The 12,530-nt window shown below is 43.1% G+C and overlaps 1 protein-coding gene across 2 annotated transcripts in view; it reads left to right on the forward strand.

Annotated features, from left to right (window-relative positions):
* FAM178B (family with sequence similarity 178 member B) overlaps nt 1–12,530 on the forward strand; it is a 109,989-nt gene that overhangs the window by 13,898 nt on the left and 83,561 nt on the right. Inside the window, exons 2-5 of one of the 2 annotated variants that reach the window (XM_029936213.1) lie at nt 7,277–7,346; nt 7,531–7,967; nt 9,236–9,297; nt 11,112–11,219. In XM_029936213.1, the coding sequence (XP_029792073.1) occupies nt 7,301–7,346; nt 7,531–7,967; nt 9,236–9,297; nt 11,112–11,219 (653 nt within the window). In that variant the 5' untranslated portion in view covers nt 7,277–7,300. The remainder of the gene's footprint in view (nt 1–7,276; nt 7,347–7,530; nt 7,968–9,235; nt 9,298–11,111; nt 11,220–12,530) is intronic. The other variant, XM_029936214.1, reaches the window with a different exon arrangement.

Raw genomic sequence — 12,530 nt, forward strand, 5'->3', positions numbered from 1 at the left:
TTTATCCACTCAGTAATTGATGGACATTTTTATTATTTCCACCTTTTAGCTGTGTGAATAGTGCTGCTGTGAACATTCATGTGCAAGGATTTGTCTGAGGGCCTATTTTTATTTCTTTTGGGTAGACAGTGGAATTGGTGGGAGTGGAATTGCTGGGTCATATGGTAATTCTATGTTTAACTTACTGGGTAACTCCCAAACTCTCTTCCACAGTGACTGTACCATTTCACCTTCACACATGCAATGGATGAGGGTTCCAGTTTCTCCAGTCCTCACCAACACTAGTTGTTGATTGAATGGTTGGTTGATAGTTGTCCTACAGAGTGTGAAGTGGTGTCTCATTATGCTTTTGATTTACACATCCCTAATAAAGTAGTTAATGACATTGAGTATCTTTTCATGTGGCCATTGGAGGAGATTCTTCTAAAAATGCCTATTCGAGTTATTTTTTAACTGGGTTTGTCTTTTTATTGTTAAGTTGTAAGAGTTTTTCATATATTCTGGATCCTAGACTCTTACCAGATTTATATGATTTGCAAATATTTTGTCCCACTCTGTAGGTTATCTTTTTATCTTCTTGACAGTAGCCTTTGAAGAAAAACGTTTTAAATTCTGATGAATTCCAATTTATTTATTTGTTGTTGTTGGCGTTGTTGGTATCATATCTAGGAAACCATTTTACCCAACCTGGAGTCATAAAGATTTACCCCTGCATTTTCTTCTCAGAGTTGTATAGTTTTAAAACTTATATTGAGATTTTTCATTAGTTTTGAGTTCATTGTTGCGTGGTGTCTGGTGAGACAAGGGTCCAGTGTCATTCTTTTGCATGTGGATATCCAGTTGGTCTAGCACCACTTGTTGAAAGAGTCTAAAATCTTTAAAAGATTTTGCATCTTGGTTGAAAATCAATTGATCATAGATGTATATGTTTATTTCTGGAGTCTCAGCTCTAGTCCATTTATATATATGTCTACCCTTTTGCTGGTACCACACTGTTTTGATTACTGTGACTTTTGTTGTTGTTGTTTATTTCAAGTTTTTGTTTAAGTTCCAGTTAGTTTACATATAGTATAATATTAGTTTCAGGAGTAGAATTCAGTGATTCCTCACTTGTGTACAACACCACCTAGTGCTCATTCTAACAAGTGCCCTCCTTAATGCCCATCACCCATTTAACCAAACCTCGATCTACCTCCCCTCCAGGAACCTTCAGTTTGTTCTGTACAGTTAAGAGTCTCTTTTATGGTTTGCTTGTCTTTTCCCCCAACCCTTTGTAGTAAGTTTAGAAATCAGGAAATTGAGTCTTCCAACTTTTTCTTTTTCAAAATTGCTTCAAGGTCTCCTGTGATTTTATATGCATTTTAGGATTGCTCTTTCCATTTCTGCCCAAAAAGACTTTTGGGATTTTAATAGGGATGCATTGATTCTGTATACCACTTCAAGGAGTTTTATCATGCATGATATCATGGTTTTAATGATATTAAGCTTTCCAATCCACAAATGAAGATGTCTATTAAGGTATGTCATCTTTAACTTTTTCCAACAATGTTCTCTATTTTCAGAGTTTAAATTTTCCTTAATTTATTCCTAAGTATATTATTTGTCAGTTTCATCTAGTTTACCTAATTTGTCTGTGCACAGTTATTCATACTATTCTCCCTTTTAATCATTTTTATTTGTAAGATTGATAGTAATGTCTTTCATTTCTGATTTTAGTAATATGAGTTTCTCTTTCTCTCTCTCTCTCTCTTTTTTTTTTTTTTTTAGTCTAGTTTGGTTTGTCAATTTTGTTGGTCTCAAAGAACTAACTTTTGGCTTTTTTAACTATATTGTTTTTATCTGTTCTCTACTTTTGCTTCCTCTCTAATCTTCATTGTTTCCTGCTTCTGTAAGCCTTGAGTTTAGTTTGCTTTTCTTTTTCTAGTTTCTTACAGTATAAGTAAAGTTAGGCTACTGATTTAACAACTTCTTTTTTGAAAACAATTTTTAATGTTTTTTTCATTTTTGAGAGAGAAAGAGACAGAGCATGAGTGGGTGAGGGCCATGGGGGGGGGTGGGGGACAGAATACAAAGCAGGCTCTAGGCTTCAAGCTCTGAGCTCTGAACTGTCAGCACAGAACCCAATGCAGGGCTCGAACTCATGAACTGCAAGATCATAACTTGAGCCACAGTCGGATACTCAACCAACTGAGCCACCCAGGTGCCCCTTAACAATCTTCTTTTTTAATGCAGGTGTTTATAGCTGTATGTTTTCCTGTTAGCATTGCTTTCACTGCATCCCATACATTCTGGTATGTTGTGTTTGTTTTCACTTACCCCTAAGTATTTTTAAATTTTTCTTATGATTTCTTCTTGTTTCCTTGATTATTTAAATGTTTGTTGTCTATTTTCTACATATTTGTGAAATTCCCACTTTTGTTTTTTTTATGTCTAGTTTCTATTATGATCAGGAAAGATACTTTATAGGATTTCAGTCTTTTTAAATTTATTGAGACTTCTTTTGTGGCCTAACATATGATTGGTGCTAAAGAAAATTCCATGTATACTTGCAAAGAATGTTTATTCTGCTATTGCAGAATGAAGAGTTTTGTAGATGTCTGTTATTTCTACTTGGTTCATGGTGTTGTTCAAGTCCTCTATTTTCTTTTGATCTTCTGTCTAGTTACATTATTGAAAGGAGGATGTTGAATCCATCCTTCAGCTATCATTTTGTAACTATCTCTCTTCAGCTTTGCCAATTTGCTTCATATATTTTGGAACTCTGTTTTTAGTTACATGTATGTTTATAATTGTTATGTCTTTTTTTTAATGTTTATTTATTTTGAAGAAAGAGATAGAGCCTACGAGAGTCAGAGTGGGCAGAGAGGGGGGTGGACAGAAGATCCGAGTGGGCTCTGTGCTGACAGTAGTGAGCCCAACATGGGACTCAAACACACAAACTGTGAGATCATGACCTGAGCCAAAGTTGGATGCTTTACTGACTGAGCCACCCAGGTGCCCCTAATTGTTATGTCTTTTTGGTGAGTGACCCTTATATCAATATGTAAAGGCTTTCTTTGTCTCAGTGATTTTTACTTAAAGTCTATTTTGTCTGGTTAATACCAGACAAATACTAATGTATACTAATGTACAGCTACTTCAGCTGTCTTTGGGTCTCTATTTGCATAGAGTATCTTTTCCAACCTTTCACCTTCAACCTATGTGGTTATAAAGTGAGTCTCTTGCAGACAGCATATAGTTGGATGTTTTTTAAATCTATTTTGCCAAACTCTGCTTTTTGATTTGAGAGTTCAATCCATTTACATTTAAGCTAGTTATTGATATGAAAGGATTTCTGCCATTTTGCTCTTTTGTTTCCTATGCACCTTACATCTTTTTTGTTCCTCAGTTCCTCCATTACTGCCTTCTTTTGTGTTTAATTGGCTGTTTTGTAGTGTACCATTTTGACTCTCCTCAGTTGTTTCCAATTATTTTATTAGTGCCTACCTTAGAGATTATAATTTCTATCTTAAATTTATAACAAACTAGCTTGAAATAATACAGTTTAGTTTCAGGGGCACTGAGTGGCTCAGTCGGTTAAGTGTCTGACTCTTGATTTTGGCTCAGGTCATGATCTCACTGTTCATAAGTTCAAGCCTCACATCAGGCTCGATGCTAAAGGCACAGAACTGCTGGGATTCTGTCTCTCCCTCTCTCTGCCCCTTCCTCGCTTGCTTTCTCTCTAATCTCTCTCTCTCAAAATAAATAAACTTTAAAAATTACCAGTTTAGCTTCAATGTATATGAAAACTCTGTTCTTATACAATTCCATCCCTCCCTTTTGTTTTTACTCTCATTAATTACATCTTTGAACCATTGTGTGCTTATTAACATAGATGTATAATTGTTTTATGCATTTGTCTTTTAAATCACATAGGGAAAAGAGAAGAATTACAAACCAAAATTACAATAATACTTGCATTTTTATTTACCTACAAATACCACATAGTTCACAATCTAGTTCAGATTAATACCAACTTAATTTCAATAAGATACAAAACTTTCCACCTATATAGTGCTATTCCTACCCCCTTCCTTTGTGCTGCTGTTGTCGTGTAAATTATATCTTTAGACATTGTTTTCCCACCAAGACAAATTTGTAATTATTGCTCTATGCAGTTATATTTTAGATAAAATAGGAGATAAAGAGTTACAAATAAAAACTACATTTATACTGTTTTATGTATACCCACGTCCTTATCTTTATCACTGTTCTTTGTGGATTCAAGTTATTCTCTAATATTCTTTCACTTCAGCCTGAAGGATTTACTTTAGTATTTCTGATGGAACAAATTGACTAGAAACAAATTTTCTCAGTTTGTGTTTATCTGGGAATATCTTCATTTCTCTTTTTTTGTAGGATAGTTTTGTGAAAGACAGCATTCTTGGTCTATAGTCTTTTCTTTCTTCACTTCGGATATTTCATCTCACTGCCTGTTAATCTCCATGGTGTTTGATAAGAAATCACCTGTTAATCTTATTAGACTCTCATGTAGGTGATGAAGCACTTGTCTCTTCCTGCTTTTTAGATTTTCTCACTGATTTCTAAAAGTTTCATTATGACGTGTCTAGGTATGGATCTCTGAATTTATCTTTCTTGGAGATTGTTGTGCTTCTCGGAAAGTACAAAATTCTTTTTGTCCCCCTTAACCCCACCCTACCCTTGCCATCTCTGTCTCAACTCCTAGGACTCCTGTTATGCATACATTGGTATAATTAATGATATCCCACTGGTCTCTAAGGTTCTGTTCATCTTATTCTTTTTTCATTTTGTTCCTCAGAATTGATCATCTCAATTGACCTATATAAAGTTCACTGATTCTTCTGCTAGCTCACATCTGGTATTGAAGCCTTCTACTTAGTTTTTCCATTCAATTTTTGTACTTTTCAACTCCGGAATTTCTGTCTACTTCTTTTCTATAATTTCTTTATCTTTATTCATATTCCCTATTTGGTGAGACCTCATTCTCTCATGGTTTCTTTTAGTTCTTTGTTATCATTTCCTTCAGTTCTTAGAGCATATTTGACAAAGTTTTTGTCTAGTAAGTCCAATGCCTGGGTTTCTAGGGACAGTTTCTTTATTTTTTTGTCTTTGAATGGGCCATACTTTATCATTTCTTTGCATGCCTTGTAATTTATGTTGAAAATTGTTCACTTTGAATATTATAATGCAGTAACTCTGTAAGTAGAATTACCTACCACCTGAATTTGCTGTTGCTGATTGTTGTGAGTTATAGTTATTTGTTTAGTGATTTTTCTAAGCTATTTTTGTGAAGATACTATTATTTTGTTGTGTGTAGTCACTAAAGTCACAGTTCCTTTAGCTTCGTGGCTAACTGGTAAGTCGTTAGGAAGTTCCTTACAGGCTGCTTCCACCACCACCACCACCACAATAAAACTCTTCTGGTCTGTAGAGATTGGTTCTGTGTTGGAGTACTCCTTCACAGCTTACTCAGGCCTTCTGCAACTCCATCTAAGCCTTATGTGGAGCCTAATGATAAGCCAGAGGTAAAAATTTATGGTCTTAGGTCTTTCCTAAGCGCGCATTAACCCTGGGCAATCATGTGGCCTTCTGGACTCACTGGTTTATGTGGGAGCTTTTTAAAACATTTACTCCTCCATGTATCTTGTTCCTCATCCTCTTCCTCTTCACTTTTCAAACTGTCTGCTGCTTGCCCCACCTCTTATCCCTACCCCAAGTGGTTGTGGCTGGTAGGCTTATTTTTAAATGCTTTCAATAAGTGCTGCCCAGGAAGCCACTCCCGCCCTGAGAAAGTTCCAAGTGGGATAAAACAAAGATGAGACCCCGAGTTGATCCCTCGGGGAGCTAGGAAACAGGTCAAAACGTACAACCACAACTCTTTGAGAACAAGTTTATATTGGCCCCTGTGGCATCAGCGAGCCACACCAGGGACACAGCCTCCATAGCTGCCTCTTAGCTGGGGGTGGGGGATGATAGGCAGGTACGTTCAAAAGCCCAAACATAATTTTACTGAAATTTAGCAGCTTTCTTCATTAAGCCTTTCCCTGGCTGTTGTTAGTTCTGTATTGGTCCTGACAGGTTTTGACAGCTTAATTATTTGCTTTTGTGGAGGGACAGGTTTCTTGGGTTCCCTACCCCCAGGTATAAACATTTTTGCAGTTATTTTTTAAATTTATGGGGGGGGTGAGGGGCAAAGGGAGACAGGGAGAGAGAGAATTCTAAGCAGCCTCTGCACTTTCAGCACAGAGCCCCGTGCAGAGCTCCATCTCATGAATGGTGAGATCATGAACGGAGCTGAAATCAAGAATCAGATTCTTGGGGTGCCTGGGTGGCTCAGTTGGTTAAACATCTGACTTTGGCTCAAGTCATGATCTCACGGTTCGTGGGTTCAAGCCCTGCGTCAGGCTCTGTGCTGACAGCTAGCTCAGAGCCTGGAGCCTGCTTCAGATTCTGTATCTTCCTTTCTTTCTGACCCTCCCCTGCTTGTTCTGTCTCTCTCTGTCTCTCAAAAATTAAAAAAAAATTTTTTTTTAATTTAAAAACAATCAGACACACTTAACCAACTGAGCCACCCAAGCGCATTGCGCAGTTATTTTTATATTGATCAATTGCTCTCTAAAAAGAATAAACAATTTTATAGTACCAGCAGCAATGTATTCCTTCACAGCCTTGTCAACATTTGTTATTATAAATTTTTAACTTTTTATGATTTCATTATCATTGAAGATTACTTTATAGTCACATTGATTTGAATGTCTTCCACTATTGTTGAGTTTGAATCCTTGTTGAGTTAGTGTTTGTGGTTTTTTGTAAACGGTTGTTTCCTTTGGTCATTAGCTCATTCAGGCATTCACCTTTCATCTGCATTTCCGTTGATCTGATCCTGAGTCTGATATGAGGAGAGATGTCTGTGTGTGAGGCATGGTGCATCCTAGCTGAGCAGGGGCAGCTCCTCACACTGGAGGAAGCGTGTTGGACCACCTCTGGGTTTTAATTTTATGCAGGTTTGTAAAAAATGGTGATGTCCTTACACTTGACTATCACATCCTTGAAATGAGAGGTCACATGGAGTCCCTTTCACCTCAACAACTTGATCTTCATGGTGCACTTGGCTTGGTCCTTAGGGTAGAGCTGGAGGGGGATTTGTCTCCTGAGCACCAGTGGGCCCACGCCCTCCTCTGTAGGGAATCTAGGGCTTCAGAGCATTTAGCTTTTTTCTGGAGGCTCACCTCACCTGACAGGAAGTTCTTTCCAGGACAGAACGTCTAGTGGTTTACAGATGGCCACGCCGCAGAAGACTCGACTAGCCCTTCCTCAGAGAGAAGGTAGGCATTCTCACCTGCACAGGTAGAGCCATTCTGAGGCTTGGGGCCACAAGGAAGTGGGCAACCCATGGTTGAGGGATTCCCTTTGCATCCTGCCCACAGCAATCTTGAGGTGCCCCCTCTCCTCAACTGGGATGGTAGTGGGCAGGTGGTGGAACACCATAATACTCTGTCCCCTCCACAGGGGTCCAGGCAGCTGATGTGGTGCCCACCTCGCCTAACCTGAAGAGCGGCTGCTTCAACCATCCTCTGCACCAGAGGCTCCACCACCCCACCCGGCGCAGCTGCAGTCCCACCTCAGCTCCAACTCCCAAATTGTCAAAGAAGCCCAAAGTGCATGCAGCTGGGGACATGTTCCTCACTGATTGGAGCCCACCACCCATAGAATTCCTGAACCTGAGGGCACCACAGGCCAGTAGGGGGGCCCCAGCACAGCGGAGGGTGGGCCCAGGGGGTCCTCAGGGCCTGAAGACATGGACTCCCCAGCTGCCTGAGGAGTTAGGCCAGGAGCCCCAGGACTCGGACCCCCGGGGGAGCCTGACCTTGCTAGAGGAGCTGTTCTGGAATATGGAAGGTCCAAGCCAGAGGGCTACAGATCCAGTGGTGGACATCCACACCTCGGTAAGCCAATGACCACCCTTGGCCTTCTCTCTTTGCCACCCCTCCTCATCATCCGCAGGCCACTCCCTTTTTGGCCATTCTTCCTTGGCTATATCCCAACTGCCTTTTGTCGGCCCCCTCCCCCTAACCATCCCTCCTCAATTGCATACCCCCAACCTCTCCCAGCCTTTGAACCCCTGTGGCTGGGATACATCTCTCCCCTTATATCTGCTGCTAGCCCCTGCAACAGGTGGCTTGGGGTGATGCCAAACTGGGTGCTACTTCTGTGTGGGAGCTTTCAAGGCTTTTGTGGCTAAGGTTGGGGTTATCATCCTGGGGGAAAGAGAGACCTCGGTGCCTGCGGCTTGGCTAGGCCAGGCACAAAGACTTGGGCTAACTCTAGTCAGTGGATTGACATGTCTAAATGGAAGACTTAGTGATGAACTTCAAGCTGGGTGGGAATAAATAGCTGTTTCTGGGTAGACTGTGGGGACACTTAGGGGCCCATGAATCCAGAAAGTTTATTCTGAGAGTAGGACTTAATTATTATAATAGCCCAAGATTGTCAGTAATCTAAATGCCCACCACTAGGGAATTAATACATTATGTTCTAGTCCTACATTAGAAAGTTTTTTTTTTAACTTATCTCTTTAGTATTGATATGGAATGACCCTCAACACATACTATTAATTAGGTAAACCATAAGAGACTCTTAAATGCACAGAACAAACTGAGGGTTGCTGGAGGGGAGGTGGTTGGATAGATGGGCCAAATGGGTGATGGGCATTAAAGAAGGCACTTGGTGGGATGAGCCCTGGCTGTTATATGTAAGTGATAAATCACTGGGTTCTACTTGTGAAACCAATACTATGCTGTATGTTAACTAACTTGAATTTAAGTAATTAAAACCATTCTCTTAACTGAACAGAGCAAAGTATAGAATAGGGTTCATAGTTTGCTGCCATTTGTGTCATAGGTGGTGGCAGGGTTGGGGGAGTCTATAATGTACTACTGTTTGCTTGTCTGTGGATAAAATGTCTCTGAAAGCACACCAAAGAGCAAACACCTGTGGTCGGCTGTGGGGAGAGACCTGGGTGGCTGGGGATGCAGGTGAGATGACGCATCTTACCATATGCCTTTATACCTCTTGATTTTTTAATTGTGTGAATGTATTGCCTATTCAGAAAAATTAATAAAATAAAGGGCTTAATTTAAATTAACTTTTATTCTTTTCCTCCCCTCTATCTGTCTTTCTATTTGTCACTCATTCTCACCTCCTGTTCCTCTAGTTCACCTCTGGGGCCTCAGAGAGCTATGTCAACAGCTTAGATTACTTACTGCAGGAGAAACGGTAAGTGTGGAAAGGGGATGTTCATTCTGTGGGGTTGGCAGCAACTTGGGGGGTGGTTGTCCTCTAAGACTCCCAGCAAACTCACCTCAGGATGGAAGGGCCTGCCTCATTCCTACACAGTATGTCTCCTGGAGCATCAATAGTAAGCATGTGGAATGGTAGCCAGGTCACAGGGGGGCATCTTGAAGGCAGAGAGCCCCAGACCTCTGCTGCATCCAGACCCTTGTTCAGGGTTGCTGTGGGTGGGATGCAGGGAGACTCCCTTGCTCTCTTCTGCCCAGTTCATGCCCATGTGGCAGCCTCTCGGTTCCCACTGAAGTGTTCTGTGGTGAGAAGGGGGAAAGGCAGGCAGCTTTGACGGAGATGTACAGCCTAACTATTGCCATGATGGTGATGCGGGCAGGTAAAGCTCATCAGGGCACCTGGCACTGGGAGGTTCTTGCTTTGCTGGGTCCTGTGCCAGGTGCCTGATAGATGGAGGTGATTGTGTAGGCCCTTCTCACCTGGAGATCTAACTGAATGATACTAGTATCTCCCATGCTGGAAAGTTGCTGTGGAGGGGGTTGGAATACTGGCACCTGATTTAACCTGGGGGTCAGAAGGGGCTCCCCACAGGTATCCTTATCTCTGAACCTTGGAGGATAAGATTTGGGGGGCAGCATGGGTGACGACACATGTGAAGGTGGGTACGACATATAATTTTGGTGGCTGACTAGGACTGGAATTCTCAGCGCTGGAGAGTGGGAGTTGGGGGTCCACATAGCAGGGAGTGCAGCCAAGATGTGAACCAGGGCTGGGTCACAAGAAGTCTTACAAACACAAGGTCGAGTTGGAAGAATTTTAAGGAGATAGTGATGTGATTCCTGCTGTGTTTCAGAGATGACTCAGGCTGCATTATGGAGAATGGATGGGAAGGGTGTGAGAGGAAGGAGGGTGAACAGTGATGGTGTGGGGTCCTGGGAGGAGGGTGCATCTGCTGACCTGGGTGATGGCTGGGACTCTGGGACCTGTGTGGAAAGGAATTCAGACCCAGACATGTGGGTTCAGAGGGCCCTGGGCACATTCAGCCAGAAGTCGTCCACTTGTGGCTGGCTTGGAGGATCCAAACTCGACAGTGGCCTGGGCTGGAGATGAAGTCGTTAGGAACTGAGGACCTTTGGGTAAATCCAAGGTGAGCACCTGGAGGGGAGGACAAGGTCTGGGGAGGCTCCCTGGCTGTTGAGGGAGCAAGGATCGAGAAGGCCAAAGGATGCACTCTGCCTGCTTGGGGGTTTGGTGGGGTTAGGGCAGTAGGGAAGTGAGGGAGGTGTCTAGCAAGATAGTGGTGGGCATGCAGGCTGTGGTGGGGACCGACCTCTGGGGATAGAGGCCACAGGGTAGGGAGAGGAAGGGATTGAGCAAGACCTGGAGGGCTGCTCTTGGGACCAGAGACGCCATGTATCAGGGGCTCCAGGAGCCATGAGCCTGGGGATTTCTCTAGGTCAGTGTGGCCGGACCCCAGGAGGAGATGGGGCTAGGCACAGGCCTTGATGTGTTAGAAAGTGGGCAAATCCAAAACAAGACACACAAACAAAGGCATGTTTGAAGCTGTGTGGTGAAAATTTTCCTTGAGGCCTGTCTGTTCTTGTTTGCTTTTTTGGAGAGCACACAGGGGATGCAATGTGATGCCTCTCCCTGCCCTATCCAGATCTAACGTTGAAGGCCTTTATGCAGGAGTCCAGGGCCGTGCCCCCATTCCTAGACCTAGCCCAGTGTCAGGGTTGGATGACTGAGGACAGCGCTGACCTCTGTTTTCGGTTCTCATCTCCCTGCAGGGAACAGGCCCTGGAGCAGGAGCAAGAGAAGCTGCTTCTGCATGGCTGTCCTGACCTCCACTCCCTGGATCTGGATGAAGATGAGGTGCCTCTCACACCTGAGCACAGGTGGGGGGAAGTGGGCACAGGAAGGGGCAAGGGCCCATCCACTCTGGGCGGCGGGGAGTCCCTGCACCCACTTCTCAAGACAAAGGATTTAAGTGTCAACTGGCTCTAGGTTTTAGACAGTTTACTAGCAATTTGTGTACATTTATGAGTTATCAAGCTGCTTCCTTTTCTTAAACCTACATAAAAAAACAAAAAACCCTACGTTCATTCATCAATTAGAGAAATATTTGATCACCTGTGTGTCAACGTCCAGTGCAAGCCTTTGAGGATAAGGAGATCTAAAAACACAGCCTGCTCTGCCCCAGTTGTCTGCTTAAATTTATAGAACCAGATCTCTTAGGAAAGTAACTGCACAAAACCATAGTCTAAGAGAAAACTATCTTTAAAGGGGAATACAGCCATATGACATTTTTCATCTTCCCCTGTCTGGGGAAAAGAAGGTGGCTTTTGTCAGTGCTGTCATGTGGGTGGGGGTCTGCTGGCTGTGACTTAACTGGACCATTGGCTGGGGGTAGACTCGTGTCATCTATACCACTGTGTCTCAGAGATGGTGAGGGCCCACACTTGAATCCATCTTCAGGGTACCCTGTTAGCCACCCATCTATCCACCTGTCCAGAAAGCCAGTCAGCAAACATCTACTGAGTGCCAATTTTATGCCAGGCTCTGCTACAGACCCTTGGGATTCAGCGAAAACAAAACCAGACAGAAATCTCTGCCCTCCTGAGTGAAGATAGGTGATGGGTGCTTAGGAGAAAGAGGGGGCATGAGGAGTGTGGAAGGCTTGAGATTGTTTGAGGAGTGAGGGAAGGCCTTGGTGAGCAGCTGGCTATAAAGGAGGGGAGAAGCTGCTCTGGGGACCTTGCAGGGGGAGCTTACCTGCAGCCTTGGAGGGGAGGGTGGGGGAGAAGAGGTCAGGAAGAACAAGGGTGGGTTGACTTCTGAGCTTTTCCCCTGCGGAGCTGGCTGGCACTGCTCCAAATAGGATCCTCTGCCTCTGTGTCAAGAATAGACTGGGGAGCACAGGGGTGGGAGGTGGCGAGGGCAGAAGGAAGATGGGCAAATGAGCCTTGGCAGTAATCTTGAGGTGTGAGAGTGAGGGAGTGAGGAGTAGGCAAATTCTGGATATATTCTTAAGGTGGAACTGAGAGGATTTGTTGGCAAACTGGATGGAGGATATGGGAGAAAGAGGGGAGTTGAAGGGGGCCCCTAGAATTTGGGCCTGAGCAACTGGAAGTTTTGAGTTGTCTAATTAAATTGGGAAAGACTAAGTGATGAAGGCTGGGATGGGGGCAGTTGTGGGATTAGGAGTT

The sequence above is a fragment of the Suricata suricatta genome, chromosome 4, assembly GCF_006229205.1.
Source record: "Suricata suricatta isolate VVHF042 chromosome 4, meerkat_22Aug2017_6uvM2_HiC, whole genome shotgun sequence".
NCBI classification, from domain to species: Eukaryota; Metazoa; Chordata; class Mammalia; order Carnivora; family Herpestidae; genus Suricata; species Suricata suricatta.